Source organism: Lissotriton helveticus, chromosome 7, assembly GCF_964261635.1.
Source record: "Lissotriton helveticus chromosome 7, aLisHel1.1, whole genome shotgun sequence".
NCBI classification, from domain to species: domain Eukaryota; kingdom Metazoa; phylum Chordata; class Amphibia; order Caudata; family Salamandridae; genus Lissotriton; species Lissotriton helveticus.
In genome coordinates this window covers 12,879,920-12,899,917 of record NC_136068.1, presented here as the reverse complement: position 1 = coordinate 12,899,917, position 19,998 = coordinate 12,879,920, and the positions used below count along the sequence as shown (strand labels likewise).

At 48.7% G+C, this 19,998-nt stretch overlaps 1 protein-coding gene across 1 annotated transcript in view; it reads left to right on the top strand.

Annotated features, from left to right (window-relative positions):
- LOC144767769 (uncharacterized) overlaps positions 1-19,998 on the top strand; it is a 116,902-nt gene that overhangs the window by 84,609 nt on the left and 12,295 nt on the right. The window contains exons 3-4 of the mRNA XM_078651151.1: positions 2,592-2,729; positions 2,811-2,899. Of these exons, the coding sequence (XP_078507277.1) occupies positions 2,592-2,729; positions 2,811-2,899 (227 nt within the window). The remainder of the gene's footprint in view (positions 1-2,591; positions 2,730-2,810; positions 2,900-19,998) is intronic.

The window sequence follows — 19,998 nt, the reverse complement described above, 5'->3', positions numbered from 1 at the left end:
CAGTGGAAGAGTGCTAAACCCAGTAATGGACAATGGACTATGCACCAGTGGAAGAGTGCTAAGCCGAGTAATGGACAAAGGACTATGCACCAGTGGAAGAGTGCTAAACTCAGCAATGGACAATGGACTATGCACCAGTGGAAGAGCACTGCACCCAGTAATGGACAATGGACCATGCACCAGCGGAAGAGCGCTGAGCCAAGTATTGGTCAATGACTATGCACCATCGGTGGAGTGCTGAGTCCAGTAATGGAAAATAAACTATGAACCAGCAGAAGAAAGCTAAGCCCAGTAATGGACAATGGACTATGCACCAGCGGAAGAGCGATAAGCCCAGTAATTGACATTGGACTATGCACCAGAAGAAGAGCGCTAAGCCCAATCATGGACAATGGACTATGCACCAGTGGAAGAGAGCTCAGCCCAGTAATGGACAATGAACTATGCATCAGCGGAAGAAAGCTAAGCCCAATAACGGACAATGGACTATGCACCAGCAGAAGAGTGCTAAGCCCAGTAATTGACATTGGACTATGTACCAGTGGAAGAGTGCTAAGCCCAGTAATGGACAATGGACTATGCACTAGTGGAAGAGCCCTAGGCCCAGTAATGGACAATGCACTTTGCATCAGTGGAAGAGCGCTAAGCCAAATAATTAACAATGGACTATGCACCAGTAGAAGAGCGCTAAGCCCAGTAATGGACAATGGACCATGCAGCAGTGAAAGAGCCCTAAGCTCAGTAATGGACAATGGACTATGCACCAGTGGAAGAGTGCTCAGCCCAGTAATGGACAATGAACTATGCACCAGCGGAAGAAAGCTAAGCCCAATAACGGAAAATGGACTATGCACCAGCGGAAGAGCACTAAGCCCAGTAATGGACAATGAACTATGTAACAGGGGAAGAGTGCTAAGCCCAGTAATGGACAATGGACGATGCACCAGTGGAAGAGCCCTAAGCCCAGTAATGGACAATGGAGTATGCACCAGTGGAAGAGCGCTAAGCCCAGTAATGGACAATGGACTATGCCCCAGTGGAAGAGTGCTCAGCCCAGTAATGGACAATGAACTATGCACCAGCGGAAGAAAGCTAAGCCCAATAACGGACAATGGACTATGCACCAGTGGAAGAGAGCTAAGCCCAGTATTTCACAATGGGCTATGCACCAGTAGAAGAGCGCTAAGCCAGTAATTGACATTGGACTATGCACCAGTAGAAGAGTGCTAAGCCCAGTAATGGACAATGGACTATGCACTAAGCCCAGTAATTGACATTGGGCTATGTACCAGTGGAAGAGTGCTAAGCCCAGTAATGGACAATGGACTATGCACTAGTGGAAGAGCCCTAAGCCCAGTAATGGACAATGCACTTTGCATCAGTGGAAGGGCGCTAAGCCAAATAATTAACAATGGACTATGCACCAGTAGAAGAGCGCTAAGCCCAGTAATGGACAATGGACTATGCAGCAGTGGAAGAGCCCTAAGCCCAGTAATGGACAATGGACTATGCACCAGTGGAAGAGTGCTCAGCCCACTAATGGACAATGAACTATGCGCCAGCGGAAGAAAGCTAAGCCCAATAACGGAAAATGGACTATGCACCAGCGGAAGAGCACTAAGCCCAGTAATGGACAATGGACTATGCACCAGTGGAAGAGCGCTAAGCCCAGTAATGGACAATGGACAATGCCCCAGTGGAAGAGTGCTCAGCCCAGTAATGGACAATGAACTATGCACCAGCGGAAGAAAGCTAAGCCCAATAAAGGACAATGGACTATGCACCAGTGGAAGAGAGCTAAGCCAAGTAATTCACAATGGACTATGCACCAGTAGAAGAGCGCTAAGCCAGTAATTGACATTGGACTATGCACCAGTAGAAGAGTGCTAAGCCCAGTAATGGACAATGGACTATGCACTAGTGGAAGAGCCCTAACCCAGTAATGGACAATGCACTTTGCACCAGTTGAAGAGCGCTAAGCCAAGTAATTAACAATGGACTATGCACCAGCGGAAGAAAGCTAAGCCCAATAATGGACAATGGACTATGCACCAGCGGAAGAGAGCTAAACCCAGTAATGGACAATGGACTATGCACCAGCGGAAGAGCACTAAGCCCAGTAATGGACAATGAACAATGTACCAGGGGAAGAGCCCAGTAATGGAATTTCAGCGGAAGGACCTTGGGCACTTGCAATGTTAGAAACACTGGGAAGTTTATTCACAATTCATTCATATTTAGGACATTTGCAATGACATAATGTATTCTTCATGTGCAAAGCTGCATAGGGAAAGATACACATATAGAACGGGTTGGGAGGGGGCAAGTAACAGGAGTGAGCAGAAAACAACATCCATATTAAATAAAATGGATAAAATATGGCAACAAAATTACAATTGACAAATGTTAGACTGCTGTTGAGAACTGACGATAACCAGCTCAGAACCTTTAATCCAAAGTACTGGTGTGTTTGAAGACTCTTGTAGATCTTTGTCTCTCTACTCCTTTTGTTCTTCTTTTTTTCTACGTTCTAACTGCACCTGCCAAGAGTCGGACGAGCCTGACACTCACAGGTTGTCTCTCTTCTTCAGGGGCTCCTCCTCCTTCAGATGCCGCATCTACTATCTGGTGGGTCGCGCTGGCGGTGGCTTCAGGGATGCTCCTCGGTGCTGTCGTCGCTGTCCTTGGTGTGGTTCTCTTCTATAAGAGATGCACAAAGAAAGCGAATGGTAAGAGTCTATTCAAAGTCCCATTTCAAAGTTTAAAGCAGTCAAAAAGCAGATATTTTAGAATGTGCTCTCTTATTTCAGGTGCGACCCCTGGTGGCAGCCGTAGAGCCATCAATGAACCTGCAGTGAATTATGTGAACGTGGAGAACACAAACCAAGCACAGCCTGCAGTGAGTCCATTAAAATAAATCCATAAATACATTTGTACAGTCTGTACCCAAGAGACCACTCACAAACGACAAAGAGTAACACATTATTACTATAGACAGGTATGTTCAGATAACAGACTTGTAGCTGAGCACAGACTGAAGAGTGTGAGTTATAGTAAATCTATAAATATATACAGCCTGAACATGCAAAGCACAGGTAACGCGGAGGGGCGGAGAGGCGGAGAGGCGGGGTGGGCGGCGCTCGGTCAGGGGGCAGTGGAGTTTGACATCGCTGACTCTGCGACACAGCGAGCGCAAAGTAAGTGCTTTTATTTATTTATTTATTTATTTGCACTCCACCGTCCCGTCGTATGTCAAACTCCACTACCCCCCTAACCAGCACCGCCCACCCCGCCTCTCCGCCCAACAGCATTACCTGTGCGAGCCGGCACTGAGTAATAGATAAAATTACCATAGACAGATATGTAGAGATAACAGGTATGTTACCAAGTACAGATTGAAATGAGAGACGCCCTCACAAACTGAAAAGAGTAGCACATAATATTACCATAGACAGGTGCGTACAGACAGCAGACAAGTAAGCAAGCACAGACTGCAGTGACTGCATTAGAATACAAATTCAAAAACATATGAAGAGAACGTAACCATGAGACCACTCACAAACTGCAAAGAGTAACACATTATTACTATAGGCAGGTATGTAAAGAGAACAGACTTGTATCTGAGCAAAGACTGCAGTGAGTGCATGATAATACATCTATTAATACATATGTACAGCTTGTAACCAAGACACCACTCACAAACTGCACAGGTCCCTGTGTCCGACCCAAGCTCCATTGTTTTCGGCCTTTGCGTTTGGATTTGAGGCATTGAAGTGCAAACCGATAACCGGGGTAGCCACTATCTGCTTCTAAGCACAACAGACATTTTTATTCTTTAAAAATTCATAACTTGACATCTCAATATTGGATTTTTGTCTTTTTGGTCTTGGTTCACTTATCAAAATATTGGCTGTTTTTCTAAACTGGTGTGGAGTCCTTTTGTGGTGATTTCAACAATTTACTGTTTGTGGTGTGCACAAATACTGTACACATTGCCTCTTAGTTAAGCCTGACCGCTCAGTGTAAAGCTACCAGAGGGTGAGCACAAGTTAATTTAGAGTGTCACTGACTTACCCGGTCTAGGAGTGTGGTTCCTGCTTGGACAGAGTGCAGACCTCTGCCAACCAGAAAACAATTTCTAACATCCACCATGGCCCATGTTTTGCCTCTGCTCCTGCCCCTCCTGCCTGGCTTATGTGGTTCATTTTTCTTTCCCTGCCCCTCCCACCCACCCTTTGATTTCAGCTTGCAGACTCTGCACCTCTGCCCTCTGTGGTATTGTATGAGCTGCTCCTGACCCTCCCTCTTGCCCTCTGAGTTCAGCTGTTGAACCTACCCCTGTGACCTGCCCTCCATGGTCAGTGTGCTGCTCTTGTCCCCATCCACCTTCACTCTTTGGTTTGTTTTGCTGCCTCTACCACACCTTGCTACCCTCCGAGGTCAGCTTACTGCCCTGTCTTTGGTCCATGTGATGCCCCTTTGACTCCAGCCTGCTCTCTAGGGTCCTTGTACTCCCACACTACCTCGACCAGGCATGCATTTTCTGTGTACTCCCTCACATCTTGCCAGGCACGTCTGCTTTGTGTTATTAATTTCAGTGGTCAGTGGTTATAAATGGTAGCGGCAGCGGGTACCGCAGGACCTGCATCCCGAGTAATTTAAAAAAACATTTAACTGGATTGGGAGTCACTTTGTAACCATTCCTCATATGGCCTAGGGGTTCAGAGTGTGCCTTCACTTCACCCTAAGAGGCTATTTAAAATTATTTTTCAGGACTCAGTGATGAGTCCCTCAGGTTTGTAATGTCTGCCACAGCAGTTTGTTTCTTGACCAGTAAATCAAATCCCTGGGAATATTTTGACAAGTCTTGGTCTGACTGTACCATAAAGGCTTATGATAGAAAAAGGTTTCTGGCCAATCAGAAGGCCTCACTTTAAAAAATGACAGTCTCTGTGGGACCTACTGTCAATGAGTTTCACCAAAACTCATCTTGCACTTGAATTTTCCGAAGGAATTTTAGACAGCGATACATGAAAAATGGATGAACAGAATTGCACTAAATTTGGCAGTAAGCTAGATCTTTACTCACAAATCTTGCTTTTTGTGATTTAGTGTAAATCCATTCAGCAGTTTATGAGAAATTAAGGTTAAAAAAATCAGAAAATCTAGATGATTGGTCCCACTGGAGTCCTGCAGTACTTCTGCGGTGTGGCAATAAAAAACAAAGAATGCTCTAATGGCCTCGAGGCCTTATTTTCCTGTCCACCTTCTACACTGAGCCTACTCTACAGAGCAATATTCGTGTTGCGGCCGCCATTGCAGACACAAGAACACTCCCCGGTGCCCTGAATTTGTCAGAGTAAATAGTACATTACAGGGCAGGGTAGGAGCACCTGACTTCGGGTTATATTATGTTTGCGAGTCTAGCAGCGCATTTCTGCGAGGAAGCAGCGATTTTTTTATCGCATTATTTACAAGGACTCACTGTTGGATTTGGCCCTTTTTCCCAGATTTTTTTCGCTTTTGTGAGAATCAACATGTCATGTGGATGTATTTCAAATGTAAATGTTAAATGCTGTGCAATGGTGTAGGCACCTATATCTCCCCCATGGTAGAGGAATGTATAGGCCATGTGTGGTGCAAGATGCAGTGATACATGCTGCGCAATTGTGTGTGTGGAGTCATTTTCACCATTGAAGAAATGCACCTTTGTAAAATGTCACTTTTAAAATGGACGCCAATTCTGTCTGCTTGTGCCGCCTGACTGAGGTGGGTTAGCGGTCTAGTGTTTGAAGTGACAAGGTGGTCTATACCCCCCATGCCTCGTAAGCACTACGCCTGGGTCCTGACTGCTCCCTAGCACCTGGAAAAGAAAATCGCTTTATCTGATTGCCAAGGAGCACCTTTGACTGCGCCCAGAAGGAGGTTGATGCCTCATGTCATGCCCAAGGTGTTGCTCAGGATTCATGCACCGGTGATTCATGCTACCGACGATGCCTTCATGCTTGCATGTTTATGCTCAGTGCTAATACGTTAGAAGCCATTGGTAATGGGATGTTCGCTGATGCTATGCAGGGTAGGATGCACAGCCATGACTTATGTTGATGCTCCTGGGGCCTACTGCTCTTATGTTACTGATGTTGCAGTTATGCTGGTAATGTACTTTCTCCCTAACACTACAGCGTTGGACCACCTGATTTATGCCAATACAGTTATGCCTAATATGTTCCTTCCCGGCTGGGGCATAGTGTGGTTCTAGACTGGCCTGCCGTGGTTATTGCAATGTTACATATTTAGTGAGAGACTGTACCTTCGTCCTTCACCCTTCCCTTCACCCCAACTGTACCACCAATGGTTCTGGCAGCGGCCCGTTATGCACTGCCCTGTAAATAATCTCCGAGCAAACCATTACACAGTGCCGGCTGGCACCGTTTACATGCCACTGTGATTACGTTCTACTTTGTTGATTTGGTAATACACTTACTGTTTTCACCCAACCTGGTGTGGTCTCTTTGAAGTGTGCCTTGTGTGTCGTTTGTGTGTGCTGCATGGATGCTTTGCACATGTCCTCTGGAGTTTGGCCCGCCCGCTCTGCACCACACTACCCCATTTCTAACACTCACTAACATGCTTCAGTGCCAAATTCTTGAGATAGCAGCTGTTTTTTGCCGCTTTGCATGTCGCTAATGACATGTGATGGAGCAAGGGAGAAACAAAAATGTGTGTACCCCTATATTATTGTTCCCTCATAACTTTAATACTATTAATTGTGTGAAGCATGTAAACTAATCAACAAAATGCACATTTTTAGAACACTACACATGGGAAACTAACTGCTGTTTGCAAAAATCTAATTTACTAATGAAAAATTAGTCGTACTAATATAGAACTGTGATGACGTAATTAAATGGTTGGGCATCTACTTTTAAGTTTTAGATGTCCTAGTAGTGATACACTCCTACATTCACTTTCGCACTACTGTGAGGCCTACCCCTTCCGCAGGATAACATTGAGGATTACTTATTACATTTAAAATGCTATAATTTCCAATTGTGAACAGGTGGCTACATCAGGTTTGGTGTCTTTGGAATTGCAATAGAAACCCCTATTTAATGATAAAGACTGTTTTTATCACAGTTTTGAGAATGCCAATGTTCTTTCCTTAGTCCTTTGTGACTGCAAGTCTGTCTTGGGTCACATGACTGAGTGTAAATGCCAGTTAGACTTTGGGAATTCCTCCCAGACAGTCAGACAATAGAGGGATTTGGTGTGCCTTAATAGGCGATCTGCTGGCAGGGTGAGAGGGTGGAGCTGGTCACAGCCCCACTCTGCCCTCACATAAAGAACCTATCCCCTTCACATTGTCACTGCAGTCAGCTTGGAGCCAGGGTAGGGGAGTAAGAACATATCATGCACTTTGATTTAACTTTCTAGAAGCATCTCCCACCTTCCGGAGTAAGGGCACCATTGTATAAAAGTAGGACCTCAGTCACCAACTCTTCAGTACACTTCTGGACCTATGGATGCTCTGCCAGGAATTAAGACTACCGGGGAGTTGAAGGGAATGCCACTCTGCTGACCTGCATCAGCCTTGCTGAATTTCTGCCTTTCCACCCTGCTGCCCTTTTGTCAGGGACGGAAGAACTGGACCTGCAACCTCATCTTGAACCCAGGGCTACCAGAGTGACTCCAGGGGCTCATCGTCTGGCCTCCTGATATTTTAACCAGCACCTGGACCCAGGGCTCTAGTCAAGTTTAGGGCTCCTTGTGACTGTGAATGGGTCCGCTCACACCGAGACCTCACCGCTCACGCTGCGATTAAGTGCAAAGCTCCATCCTCTGACCATTCATGCTACAGCATCAACCGCCAACCCGAAGCTCAAGCAGTGCCCTTTCACAACACCTGGTCTGCTCTTTGCTCGACTCTGGAAGCTTCCCACGATGCTCTCCCTTTTCCTCGCAGTACCCATGGAGTGTGCATCCCTTAGTCAATTTGCGTAGGTCTTTTGTATACCTGCAAATGTTGAAATGTCTGCATGGAAATTTTCGACCACTGGTTGAAGATTCCATGTTGTGATGAGCATGATTAATTTTATAGCTCATGTGTGAATCAATTCATCTTTCAAAGATTCACCATATCTGATGAAAACATTGGCTTCTCAAAGTTCAGTGTCCCATAGGTTAGAATTCTTCAATGTTTATTAACAATTGTTTGTATTGAATTATAAACAATACCATAGGTTGTCAGACAGATGAGGCGATCAATCACTGGTTTCTGAAATGTGTGTGACAAAAAGTCTCTAGTGCTGTTGTCCTTCTTATTATTCCAGTGGGGTACCATTTCTCCTGCAGGTCTTTGGTTAACATACCCACACAGCATGTGTTGTCTTGTTTTTCAGTAAAGTTACCCTATAGCCCTCAAGAATTGTCCAACTGGGAGATAATCAAGAAGGGGTTTAGGATGGAAGTGAAGCTATCGTACCTTAAGAGTTTTTTACGATCAGTAGGTTTTTAAAATACTTCACACTTAAGAGTCTTTAGTAGTTCTTATCTTCAGATCTGAGAAAGAGATATTCATTTTGTTTCTACTCAGAGTGAACCTAAATAACCTATTCCATTTTTGATCCAATCAGAACAGGCAAGAGGTTCTTCTTCATTACCAGGTCAGATAATGAAAATATAATCAATGTAACATCTATTCCAAGATAAAGGGTTAGAAAGTTTGAAGATGAGTGCTTTCTCAAAGCTGCCCATCGATGCACCCTGCATCTGTAAATAAAAGTAATCTCCAAACTTAAAGTATTTCCTGGTAAGGATCATGTGTGCACAATTTAGAACAAACGTAACTGGGTTTTTGAAACACATTCATATTGGGATAGGATCTCATTGAGAACCTTAAGGGATTCCTCTTGAGGAATACTTGAATAAAGCGCATTAACTTCCAAAGTCATCAGACGATGTGTCTGAGGGTTAAAAGACATACCCTGCAAGAAGTTAAGGATATCCTTCATATCTTTTACATAAGAAGGCATGGTTGTGACTAGAGGTCATAAAAAATGGTGAACGAACTCCGATAAAGTCTTCAAGGCAGACCCTATCTAATGCTACTAGTGTTGGGCCCGATTCACAGAAATAATCTGAGACAAAATCCTAAACTTACTACTTTTGGTATTCACAGAATGCATTTAGTAGTAGTAAAGTTAGTATTTTGTCTTAAGTTTGACTTAAGACAAACTTAAGACAGACTTAAGGCAGAGTTAAGACATACTTAAGACAAACTTAAGACAGACTGAAGACAGACTTAAGACAAAATCATAACTTTAATACTACTAAATGCCTTCTGTGAATACCAAAAGTACTAAGTTTAGGCTTTAGTCTCAGATTAGTTCTGTGAATCGGGCCCGTTGTGTTCACCTTCTGCCATTTGACACTGAGAAAGTCTTCCATCCCTTCGAGGTAGATAAATTGAGTATCAATACATTAAGTAATGTTGTTATGTTTGTAATAAACTGGCTCTATATATACTACACCAAAGTGAGGTATAGTGTGCATAAAGTCCAAGTGTCCCCAGAGGTAGACAGAGGTTAAAGTTAGATAGAACCTTACTCTCCGTTTGTGGTAGAGTGGGCGAGCAGTAAGGCAATATCAGAGGACCGTGTGAAGCATTTGATATACACACTCAGTCAGAAAATGAATTCACACACTCAAGAACTGAACTCTAGGCCAATTATTTTTGTTTAAAAAATATACTGTTGATTTATCTAAGAACCAAGCAAGCCTGGCACAGGTAAGCATAAATACTTTGTAGCAATAGGTTGCTGATTGTAGAACAGTTTAAAAATGCAATAGAAAGTGTACTTGTTTTAATTTACAGGGAATGCAGTAGGTTGCAACACTTAGCAAAATGCAGTACATTGAATTACAGGTAAGTTACTTTTTACGTTACTTTTCTAATTCAGTGCTGGATACCTAGATTCAGCACTGGGGCATTTCCTGCAAACAGGTAAGAAAATAAGTTTTGGTTATGTGTGTGATTTTTAAAGTATATTTTTAGTTTTCAAAACTCCAAATTGTCAATGTTAGCCTAAGGAGAAAAAACAGGTTATCGGTTTGTAGGTAAGTAGTCGACTGTGGGAGTTAAGGTTCTGGGGTTAGACTCAGGGGTCTCCCAGAGTCAGTGATGCACTGTTGTTGCACCTTCAGTGGCACCAGGGTGGCCCGGTGCCGAGTGTTGCGGCCAAATGTTATCCTATGGAGGATAGGGGGTCTCCGGTTGGTGGCTGCTGGCTAGCAGGCCACCGGGTTGTGGGAGCAAAGCTCCTAGGGTTTAGCTCAGGGCAAATAGGGGACCAAATTAGCACCAAAGGTGCACACTCAGCGGCACTAAGACAGCCAGGTGCAGGGTGCTGGTTTGAGGTCGAGTGCCCTGTTGTTTCCAATGGAGAACCTCGGGTACAAAGAAACACTGCAGGCTCGGGGACGAGGATCTTCTGGGTGCGCTCACCACTTCAAGGGGTAAGTTGGGATGTTGTGCGTTGGTTAGGCACCATCGGTTTGGGCACACAAGGCTGTGGGGTGTCAGGTGCAGTGGTGCCTTAGGAAGTCGGAACATCTTACCCGATCTGGTTGCGGTAGAGGGGATACTCTGGATTGAGGCAGCAGACAACGTCTGGAGGCTTGAGGCAGGTCAGGGGTCACCAGATCTCCAGACAGGATCTCCGGTGTGACCTCCTTGTGGTGTTTTTCAACTCGAGCTCGGGACGGATTTCGCGGGTGCAGAGTGGGATTGATTTGCTGTGTCCCTTCAGAGCCAGAAGCTGCAGTTTGAACACGTCCGGTGTTCACTGGAGATTCAGTCTTTGAAGTGAAAGCAAGCAGGTTCTCAAGGCTTTTTGAGGTTGCTGGCTGGAGGACACACAGGGATTTTGCAGGAGCAGGTTCGAGGGGAGACAGGCCTGTAGGGCTGGGGCCAAGTCAGTGGGCGTTGTCCTCCTGTTAGCTCTGAATGGCTATTCAGTCCTTCTTATCTTGTTTTCTTGTAGTTTCTGGATATGAGGAAGCAAGATTCAGGGTGACCCCTAAGTACTAGACTTAGGGGTGTATGGGTAGGTAAAGGGCAGAGACCAATGGGTCCTTTCCCTGGGATGGGAACACCCCCTATTCAGCCACTCTCCAGTAGGATGGGTGCAGGAGCCGGTCCCTGGTTGGCTGGGCCCTCTCATCTTCAAGATGGCGGGGACTCGAGGTTGTGCTTCACCTTGCCTCCCCCACGTGAGGGGTGGAGTTAGCAGAGGTAGGCACCCAAAGTGGGGGGTAGAACCAGTAGGGACCAGTTGCTGAAAGCAGAAAATGGTCTGGAGAGGCTCACAAAGGCGGCATTCCTTTGAAGCCTCTCCTTCGTGAACCCCGCTCATCCTAAGGGAGGAGGCTTGGCACCTCGTCTCAGGATGTACATTGTGTCAGGCCCCCAAGAGTAGCAGCTCTCGACCCAGGGGTCCAGAACCATGTCTATTCGTGGTAGCCTAGGCAGCCACTCAGTCAGGTCACTAGAGGTTAGTCGAGTTTCAGGGGGCATCTTTAAGATGCCCTCTGTTGTGCATTTTACATTAAATCCCATACTGGCATCAGTGTAGGTTTAATGTTTCTGTGGAGTTCGGAATGACAAACTCCCCGGACCATATACTCTTAATTGCAGCACGGCATTTACAGAGCCCAGAAATGGACTTGGGCACTGTAGGGGTACATGACTGTGAGGATTTGGGCGGGATGCGGCGCAGAAGATAGGGGCAAGAGACGGACTCTCGGTAACTGAGGCTTTATTAAGGCAAAAAGCTGGTCAGTACAAGTATGCCGGTTCGAATGTCGTCTGGGAGACCTGCTCCTGCTTCTCCGACGATGCTGTGGTTTCTCCTTCTTCCGGCTTGCTTCCGGCCCTCGGGGTGGAGCGTCGTCCTCCTCGGAGTCCGTCCCGGCAGGCGGAGTTGCTCTCCAGCAATCCCCAGGGAGAGAAGAGAGGAGAAAGAGGTCAGGCGTCAGTCCCACTCGTGGCAAATACAGGGCAGGGAGTGAAGGGATCACCAGTGCTATGTACAATCAGTGCAAGACAAAAAGAGGGGGGGGGGGTGTTTCGTGCACCAGCAATGGGACCGGGAATGCTACACGTCCCGGGGAGGCGTACCTATCGTACGTGGTCTTCCCACCCAGCCCCTGAACCGGTCACGCACCTGATTGAGCCACGCACCTCCCCTGGGTGAGTGGCTGGGCGGATCGCAGGGTCGGTGGCCTCCCGGCTCGGCTTCGTCAGTGGTAGGCGTCGGGTCGGCGTCGTCCCTGTCTCGGGATCCCTCTTCCAGCTGGCGCTCTGGAGACCAAAGTCGAGCCTCTTCTCCCGTGCTCCGTGGTCTGTTCCCGATGGTGTCACTGTCGAGTTCGGCTCGCTTGTCCTGGCGTTTAATCCTCACGGCTTCTGCTCCCTCCTCACTCCGCTCCGCTCTCCACGCTTCCGACCTCCAGGTGAACAAAACACACCTGAGAGTCGGTGTCGTCTCCTTTTGACGGACAGGCCTGATAGGACGGCTCCTCCCACTCCGTATCTTCTCCTGAGTTAAAGGGCCAGTCCAGGGCGTCTGCTTCAATCAAGCCGGCACCCAGGTCCTGTGATGCAGGGAGAGAGAGGGGGGGGGTTGGTACAAAAGTTAGGTCATGCCTCCCAGCGGGAGGGGCCACACTGCCCCCCTTAGATGTCCGAGTCGGGGTGCCGGTCGATGCCTTCCTGTACACCCCGTTACAATGACTCATGCACTTGTACCCTCACCACTGGCACAGGGCACCCAACTAGAGGGGTGACTGATGTATGCCAGGGCAGTGGTTTGTGGGCATATCACACAGGGATGTGTGCTATGTCGACTCTTCATTTTGTTCTGCACCAAGACATGCAGCCTGCAAAGGCAGTGTGTGAGTGTCAGGGTACAGGGCCTCTAAGGGTGGCACAATAAGTGTTGCAGCCCTTATAACCCTTCTCTGGTTACAGTGTACTTGGTAATCAATCAATCAATCAATCAAAGAATTTGTAGAGCGCGCTACTCACCCGTGAGGGTATCAAGGCGCTGAAGGGAGTGGGGGTACCGCTACTGCTCGAATAGCCAGGTCTTGAGGTGTCTCCTGAAGGTGAGATGGTCCTGGGTCAGTCGTAGGTGTGCGGGTAGGGAGTTCCATGTCTTGGCTGCCAGGTAGGAGAAAGATCTTCCTCCGGTGGTGGCTCTGCGAATCCGTGGGACGGTGGCAAGGGCGAGGCTGGTGGAGCGGAGCTGGCAGGTGGGGGTGTAGAACGAGAGGCGGTTGTTGAGGTATTCGGGGCCCATGTTGTGGAGCGCTTTGTGTGCGTGGGTGAGCAGCCTGAACCTGATCCTCTTGCTGAAGGGGAGCCAGTCCAGGTTTCTTAGGTGGGCTCATATGTGGCTGTGGCAAGGGATGTCGAGGATGAGTCATGCGGAGGCGTTCTGTATGCACTGAAGGCGTTTCTAAAGTTTGGCTGTGGTTCCTGCATACAGGGCGTTCTCGTAGTCCAGTCGGCTGGTGACGAGGGCCTGGGTGACCATCTTTCTGGTTTCGGTGGGGTTCCACCGGAAGATCTTTCGGAGCATGCGCAGGGTGTTGAAGCATGAGGACGAGACTGCGTTGACTTGCTTGGTCATCGTGAGGGAGGAAGCCAGGATTATTCCCAGGTTGCGTGCGTGGTCCATGGGTGCCAGTGCGGTGCCCAGCGTCGTGGGCCACCAGGAGTCGTCCCAGGTGGATGGGGGTTGTCCGAGGATGAGGACCTCCGTTATTTCCGAGTTGAGCTTCAGACGGCTGAGCCTCATCCATTCTGCGATGTCTTTCATTCCGTCCTGGAAGTTGGTTTTGGCGGTGAGGGGGTCTTTGGTAAAGGACAGTATCAGTTGGGTGTCGTCGGCGTAGGAGATGAAGTTGATGTTGTGTTTGCATGCGATGGTGGCGAGGGGGCTCATGTAGATATTGAAGAGGGTTGGGCTGAGTGAGGAGCCCTGGGGTACGCCGCAGATGATCTTGGTGGCCTCGGAGCGGAAGGGAGGGAGGGAGGCGGACACTCTGGGTTCTGTCGGAGAGGAACAATGTGATCCAGTCCAGGGTTGTAGAGGCGGGTTATTAGGGTGCGGTGGCAGACGGTGTCACAGGCTGCCGAGAGGTCCAGGAGGATGAGAGCGGCCGTCTCTCCGTTGTCCATCAGGGTCCTGATGTCATCGGTGGCTGCGATGAGGGCGGTCTCGGTGCTGTGGTTGGCTCGAAATCCAGACTGGGATGGGTCAAGCGAGTTGTTTGCTTCGAGGAATGCAGTCAGCTGTTTATTGACGATCTTCTCGATGACTTTAGCCGGGAAGGGGAGAAGAGATATGGGGCAGAAGTTCTTGAGGTCTTTGGTGTCCGCTGTTGGTTTGTTCAGAAGGGAGTTGATTTCTGCTTGTTTCCAGCTTCCAGGGAAGGTGGCTGAGTTGAAGGAGCTGTTAATGATGTTCGGGAGGTGGGGTGTGATGACGGTGTCGGCTTTGTTGAAGATGTGATGAGGGCAAGGGTCGGAGGGGGAGCCGGAGTGGATGGTGTTCATGACGCAGGTGGTGTCTTCAGTGCTGATGGGCGTCCATGCGCTGAGGCTGGTGGTGGGGGTCGCTGGTTTGGTGTCTGGAGGCGGAGTCTGGAACCTGTGGTACCATTTCCCAGGGGCTGACATGTGGCCAGAGATGCCAATTGGGTTTTAGGCTTCAATGCAGTTTTATGGAAGGAACATACAGCCTGATTCATGAAGTATAATTGCGCCCGCAATCTCTGCGAAAATGCAATTGCGGGCGCAATTTACGTAATTGGCATTCAACAACAAAATTGCGAATTCGCTAACACATAATAGCGAATTCGCTATAAAATTCTGAGAATCCCGGTAGGCGAGCATTAGCGAATCGGAAAATGCGACAAACCACGGATTCTGCTAAATAAATAGCGAATTCGCAATATAATCTCAATCGGCATTCATGAAAAATCGCTAATAGCGAAAAACCCAAAAATCGCTATTCGCGCGGCGCAAATTAAGGACACCTCAAAGCAGGTGGTAACCATAAAAGTCATGAACTAATTACATTTGAAAAACCGTTGGCCAATCACCAACAGGTTCAGGCCTGACCAATCACACATAAGGACATTCAGCAGCAGCATTAGGAGTTCCACAATGCCAGGAATGTACATGGTGGTGAGGCGTCGAAGGCTACAGCGAGCAGCACGGAGGAGACGCAGGATCCAGGACAGGATTTTCCGCCAGCGGGTCACCTTGCTGGGCCAAACCAGGGAGCAGATATATGCTAAATACAGGCTGAATGGGGAAATGATAATCCAGCTGATACATGACCTTGACCCCCTGATGCAGCACCCAACAAGGCGAACCAATGCGGTGCCTACACATGTGCAGGTATTGTGTAGCCTGCACCTCCTGGCCTCCAGGAGTTTCCAGGGGATAGTAGTGGCTGCTGGGGGGATATCCCAGCCCACCATGTCACGCTGCCTCCGCACTTTCGTTGACGCCATGCTCACCCAGCTACACCGTCACATCACATTTCCCACGAGCCAACAGGAATTGGACTTGACAAAGCTACAATTTTACAATGTAGCCCATTTTCCCAATGTACTCGGATGCATAGACTGTACCCACGTCGCCATCTGCCCACCACTTTCCACGGAGTATATGTTCCGCAATCGTAAGTCGTACCACTCCCTCAACATACAGATGGTTTGCAATGCCAAGACTTACATCACTGACATTGTGGCCCAGTACCCAGGGAGTACCCATGACTCCTTCATATTCCGGCACAGCGGCCTCCACACACGACTGCTCAGGGGAGAGTTTGGGGAAGGACACCTACTTGGTAAGTACACTTTGTCGACAATGTCACATTGCTATGAAGTAGCAGCGCAGCACAGGCACTCACCCTCTTCTCCTCTCATTCAGGTGACAGTGGCTACGCCCTCCGTGATTACCTCCTCACCCCATACCTCAACCCTGCTACACCCCAGCAACAGCGCTACAATGTTGCACATATTCGGACAAGGAATTGTATAGAAAGGACATTTGGGCTGCTCAAGAGCAGGTTCCGCATACTGCACAAGACAGGTGGGGCCATGTATTACAGTCCTGCAGTGTGCTGCCGCATTGTGGCTGTCTGCGCAATACTACATAACATTGCAACCAAGCGCCGGATACCTATCGACATCTCTGGCAGTGAATCTGAAGGGGACGACCGGCCACCTGCACATGCGCACCATGCACGCAGGGAGAACCCAGCTGAAGGCCACAGACGTCGCAACCACATCACAGTGAACAGTTTCTAGGCCACCCTCTTCCCTCACCCCACAAATCACAATTGCATGCAAAATGTAATGATGACACAACGCTAATGTGTGCTGCAAAATAAATATATTTGTTTCATTCACAAAAAATGTCACCAGTACAACTATTTTCTACTAACAATATTACTTCATACTGCAGTGTCAAAGGACAGGGCAGGCTTATAGTCAGCCTGTGCCTGTAATTGTCTAAATGAGTCAATTGCGCCTCACGCGCGTTCCGCCCAAGCGCCTCTGAGGCTCTTCCTCTTCCGGGGCACCTGTACCTGGAGTTGCCCTGGTGCTGCGCCTGAGTGGCGGGACTAGTGTGGCAGAGTGGCTGCTGATGCTGGATGCCCCCTCACTGCCATCATCACCCCCAACAGTGGCAGGTAGAGCAGGAGGGTGTAGTGCCGTAACCGCCCTGGTGAGGTGCTCCAGGACCCTGGTCATGTCCTCACAGCACTGTACGAGTTGGTGCTGCTGTACTAGTGACCGCCGCGACAACTGTGAAGTGGCATTCGCTGCCACATAATTGGACCTGCTGTAGGAGGCCAGCCGGCTCATGAGCTGGTGGTGGCGCCGGCGTGCTGCACTGCGCTGCTTAGTCATCGCAGCGGTGTTGGCCTCCATGGCTGCAGTCATGCGGGCCATTCCCTCCCCCACACCTGCCATGGCTGCAGTCATGTTGTCCATGCGGTCCCCCATACCTGCCATGGCCGCCGTCATGCGGTCCATGCGGTCTCCCACTCCGGCCACATTGCGCCCAATCTTGTGGCGCTGCAGCTGAATGGCACCTTGCTGCCGTGCCTGGCGCTGATGTATTCTCAACATGCGTCTTTCGACGCTCACACAAGCAAGACTCTGTCCATTGCCCCTCCTGCTGATTGCAGCAGTGGTGTGCTGGCGAGACCTCCCACGCCTGCTCTGCTGGCCTGTCACTGTGGCTGGCCGCTGTGTTGGCGCTGTCGCAGGCCCAGATGTTGTAGCACCAGCTGCTGCTGGTGTCACAGCAGGCGTTGCTGGTGCGGCAGGGACTGGAGGCACAATAGTGGCGGGCCTGGCTGTGGCTGTCGGTGGTCCGCCAGATGCAGGGGGCACAATGGTGGGGGGCCTGGCTGTGACTGTCGGTGGTCCGCCAGATGCAGGGGGCACAATGGTGGGGGGCCTGGCTGCTGGTGTTGTAGCAGCGGCAGGGGCTGGTGCCTGGGTTTGTGGTGGAAAATCCTCCTCCTGGGCCTCCTCATCAATTTGCAGCCTTTCACTGTCGCTGCTTTCAGCGCCACCTGTGAGGGTAAGTGGACAATCATTAGTTGCATGTGTCTGTCAGACGTGCAGTTGTTACATGCATGCTGGGTGACATTCCCTGAATGGCTGTGGATTTGCGTACTTTGGGACCTGTCTGGCTGCATTGTGGTACTACTACATTGTGGCCACACTACATCTCCCACAATGCTTCAGGGCATTGCCAGATGTGCAACAATGGCATGACTAAGGGACATTATGGGAGCCTATTTGGTCAGGGACAGTCATAGGGGACAGGGTCGCAGTCGCATGCCACTTACCTTGGGTGTCTTGGGTGGGGCGGGAGGAGTCCAGACGTGTGACGCCAACGCACGCCTCCCTCTCAAGGGTGTTCTCCACCTGGTCCTCCAAGGGTGTGTTAGGAGGGACTGTAGGTCCGCCACCTCCAGTGCCCGATGACTCTCCAAGGCGCTCCGCCACCCTCTCCTTGGCACGACCTCGGAGGTCATACCATCTTTTCTTCAGCTCCTCAAGTGACCTATCGGCCACACCCACGGAGTTGACAGTGGAGGCTATTCCCTGCCAGATCCTCCTTTTTTCTTGCTCCGGGACCTTCCTGGAGTCTTTGCCAAAGAATTTTTCGTGGTTGGCCACCACCCCTTCAATCAAATGTTCGAGCTCCTGCTCAGAGAATTTGAGCTTCCTCTTCCGCCCTGTGTTGTTGCTGGCGCCAGGAACAGGTTCCTCTGACATGGCAGCAGAGTAGTTGCAGTTTACAAATCACCAGAATAGCAGCAGCTCTCCCACTTGCTCCCTCCAGGTCTGCCTCACTGTGGTGAATGGGGGTGGGAACTGCCTGCTTCCTGGTTGTGATGTCATCACTGTGCTCGAAATGCGACTTCCCGTTTTCCCGATCTCGCGAGTTTGCGAATCGCAATCCCGACGCGGGTAGCCGGAAATAGCGATTATTCTGCGATTATCTTTAATCGCAAACGGATTTTGCGCCCGCGTGCGAATCGCATTTTTTTATCGGTAATCTTCATGAATTCAGATTTGCGCTTTCTCAATAGCGATTCGCAATTTATCGCTATTTGAGACTCGCAAATCCCGTTTTTAATTAATCAGGCTGATAGGCTCTGGGTACCTGATTGGCAGGAGCCCAGAGCAAACTCAGTCAAAGAACATCAGCAACTCAGCAAAAAGTGGGGGCATACCATGCAAGAAAGTGGGCACTTTCTCACAATGTTACATTATTATAATTTATTATTTGCCCAAATCACTCCTGGAGGGGTATCTCGACTGGAATGCTAGGAGCCAAGCAGAAACTAACACAGTTAGAATAGGTTGATCTTAAATAATTTACTGAATTGGAGATGATCCTTGCCACTTCTCATTTGAAGAGGCAGCTTATTCCATTTACAAGGTTCTGGGGAAAAAAAACGACCTGCACCCTGACCAGGACTTTCTGACCTTAGGAACCGTGAGCAAAGCTTTATTGCAAAATCTTAAGTCTTGAGGGGGAGTAGCGAGTAAGGTTTGAAGATAGATAGGTAGGCCCTTTACCAAATAGAACTTTGTGAGCTAAGCAGAAAAACTTAAAGATAACTCTGTTCTTCACAGGTAACCAATGTAAAGCATGTGGGGGGGGGGGGAACTGCTCTAGAGGGAGAATTGCAGATGAGATGTCGGCAGTGTTCTGCACCACCTAAAGTTTAGATAGCAACAACTCATCTACCGAGGCCAAGGGTTTATTACCATAATCCAGTCAGCTGATGACCAATTCCTGGACTAAACTTTTTCATGCTCTAAGTGGTAATAAAGGAAAGGCCCTTCTCAGCAAACGCATCATGCGGAAGCATGAGCCTACAGTGGACACCATCTGATCTTTCATGGTGACAGATTGATCTATCCGGACTCCCAAGTTTTTAACTACTAGTTTAGATAAAGGGGACATACCAAGTTATGAAGGCCACCAATTATAATTCCAGAGCTGTTGGGCCTTCCCAAACAGCGTAACCTATGTTTTTGCAGGTTCAGCTGGAGACAGTTTTTGGTCATCTAGATGGCAATACCCTTCATCCCGGCAGAGAAAGATTATTTAGTTTTGGCCAGATTTTTATCTAGGGAGATGAGAAGCTGTGTATCATCCACATATGATATAATTTCAAAGCCAAAGGCTCTGACAATTTTGGCAAGGAGGGCAACATAGATGTTAAAAAGTTTAGGACTAAGACTTGAGCCCTGGGGAACCCCCCATCTAACGTCATGGGACAAGATTTATAGGAGCCTAGAATACCCGTTTGGGTCCTGTCGGGAAGAAAATCTGAAAGCCACTGTACCGCTCCTCCATGGATACCTATCTCATGAAGC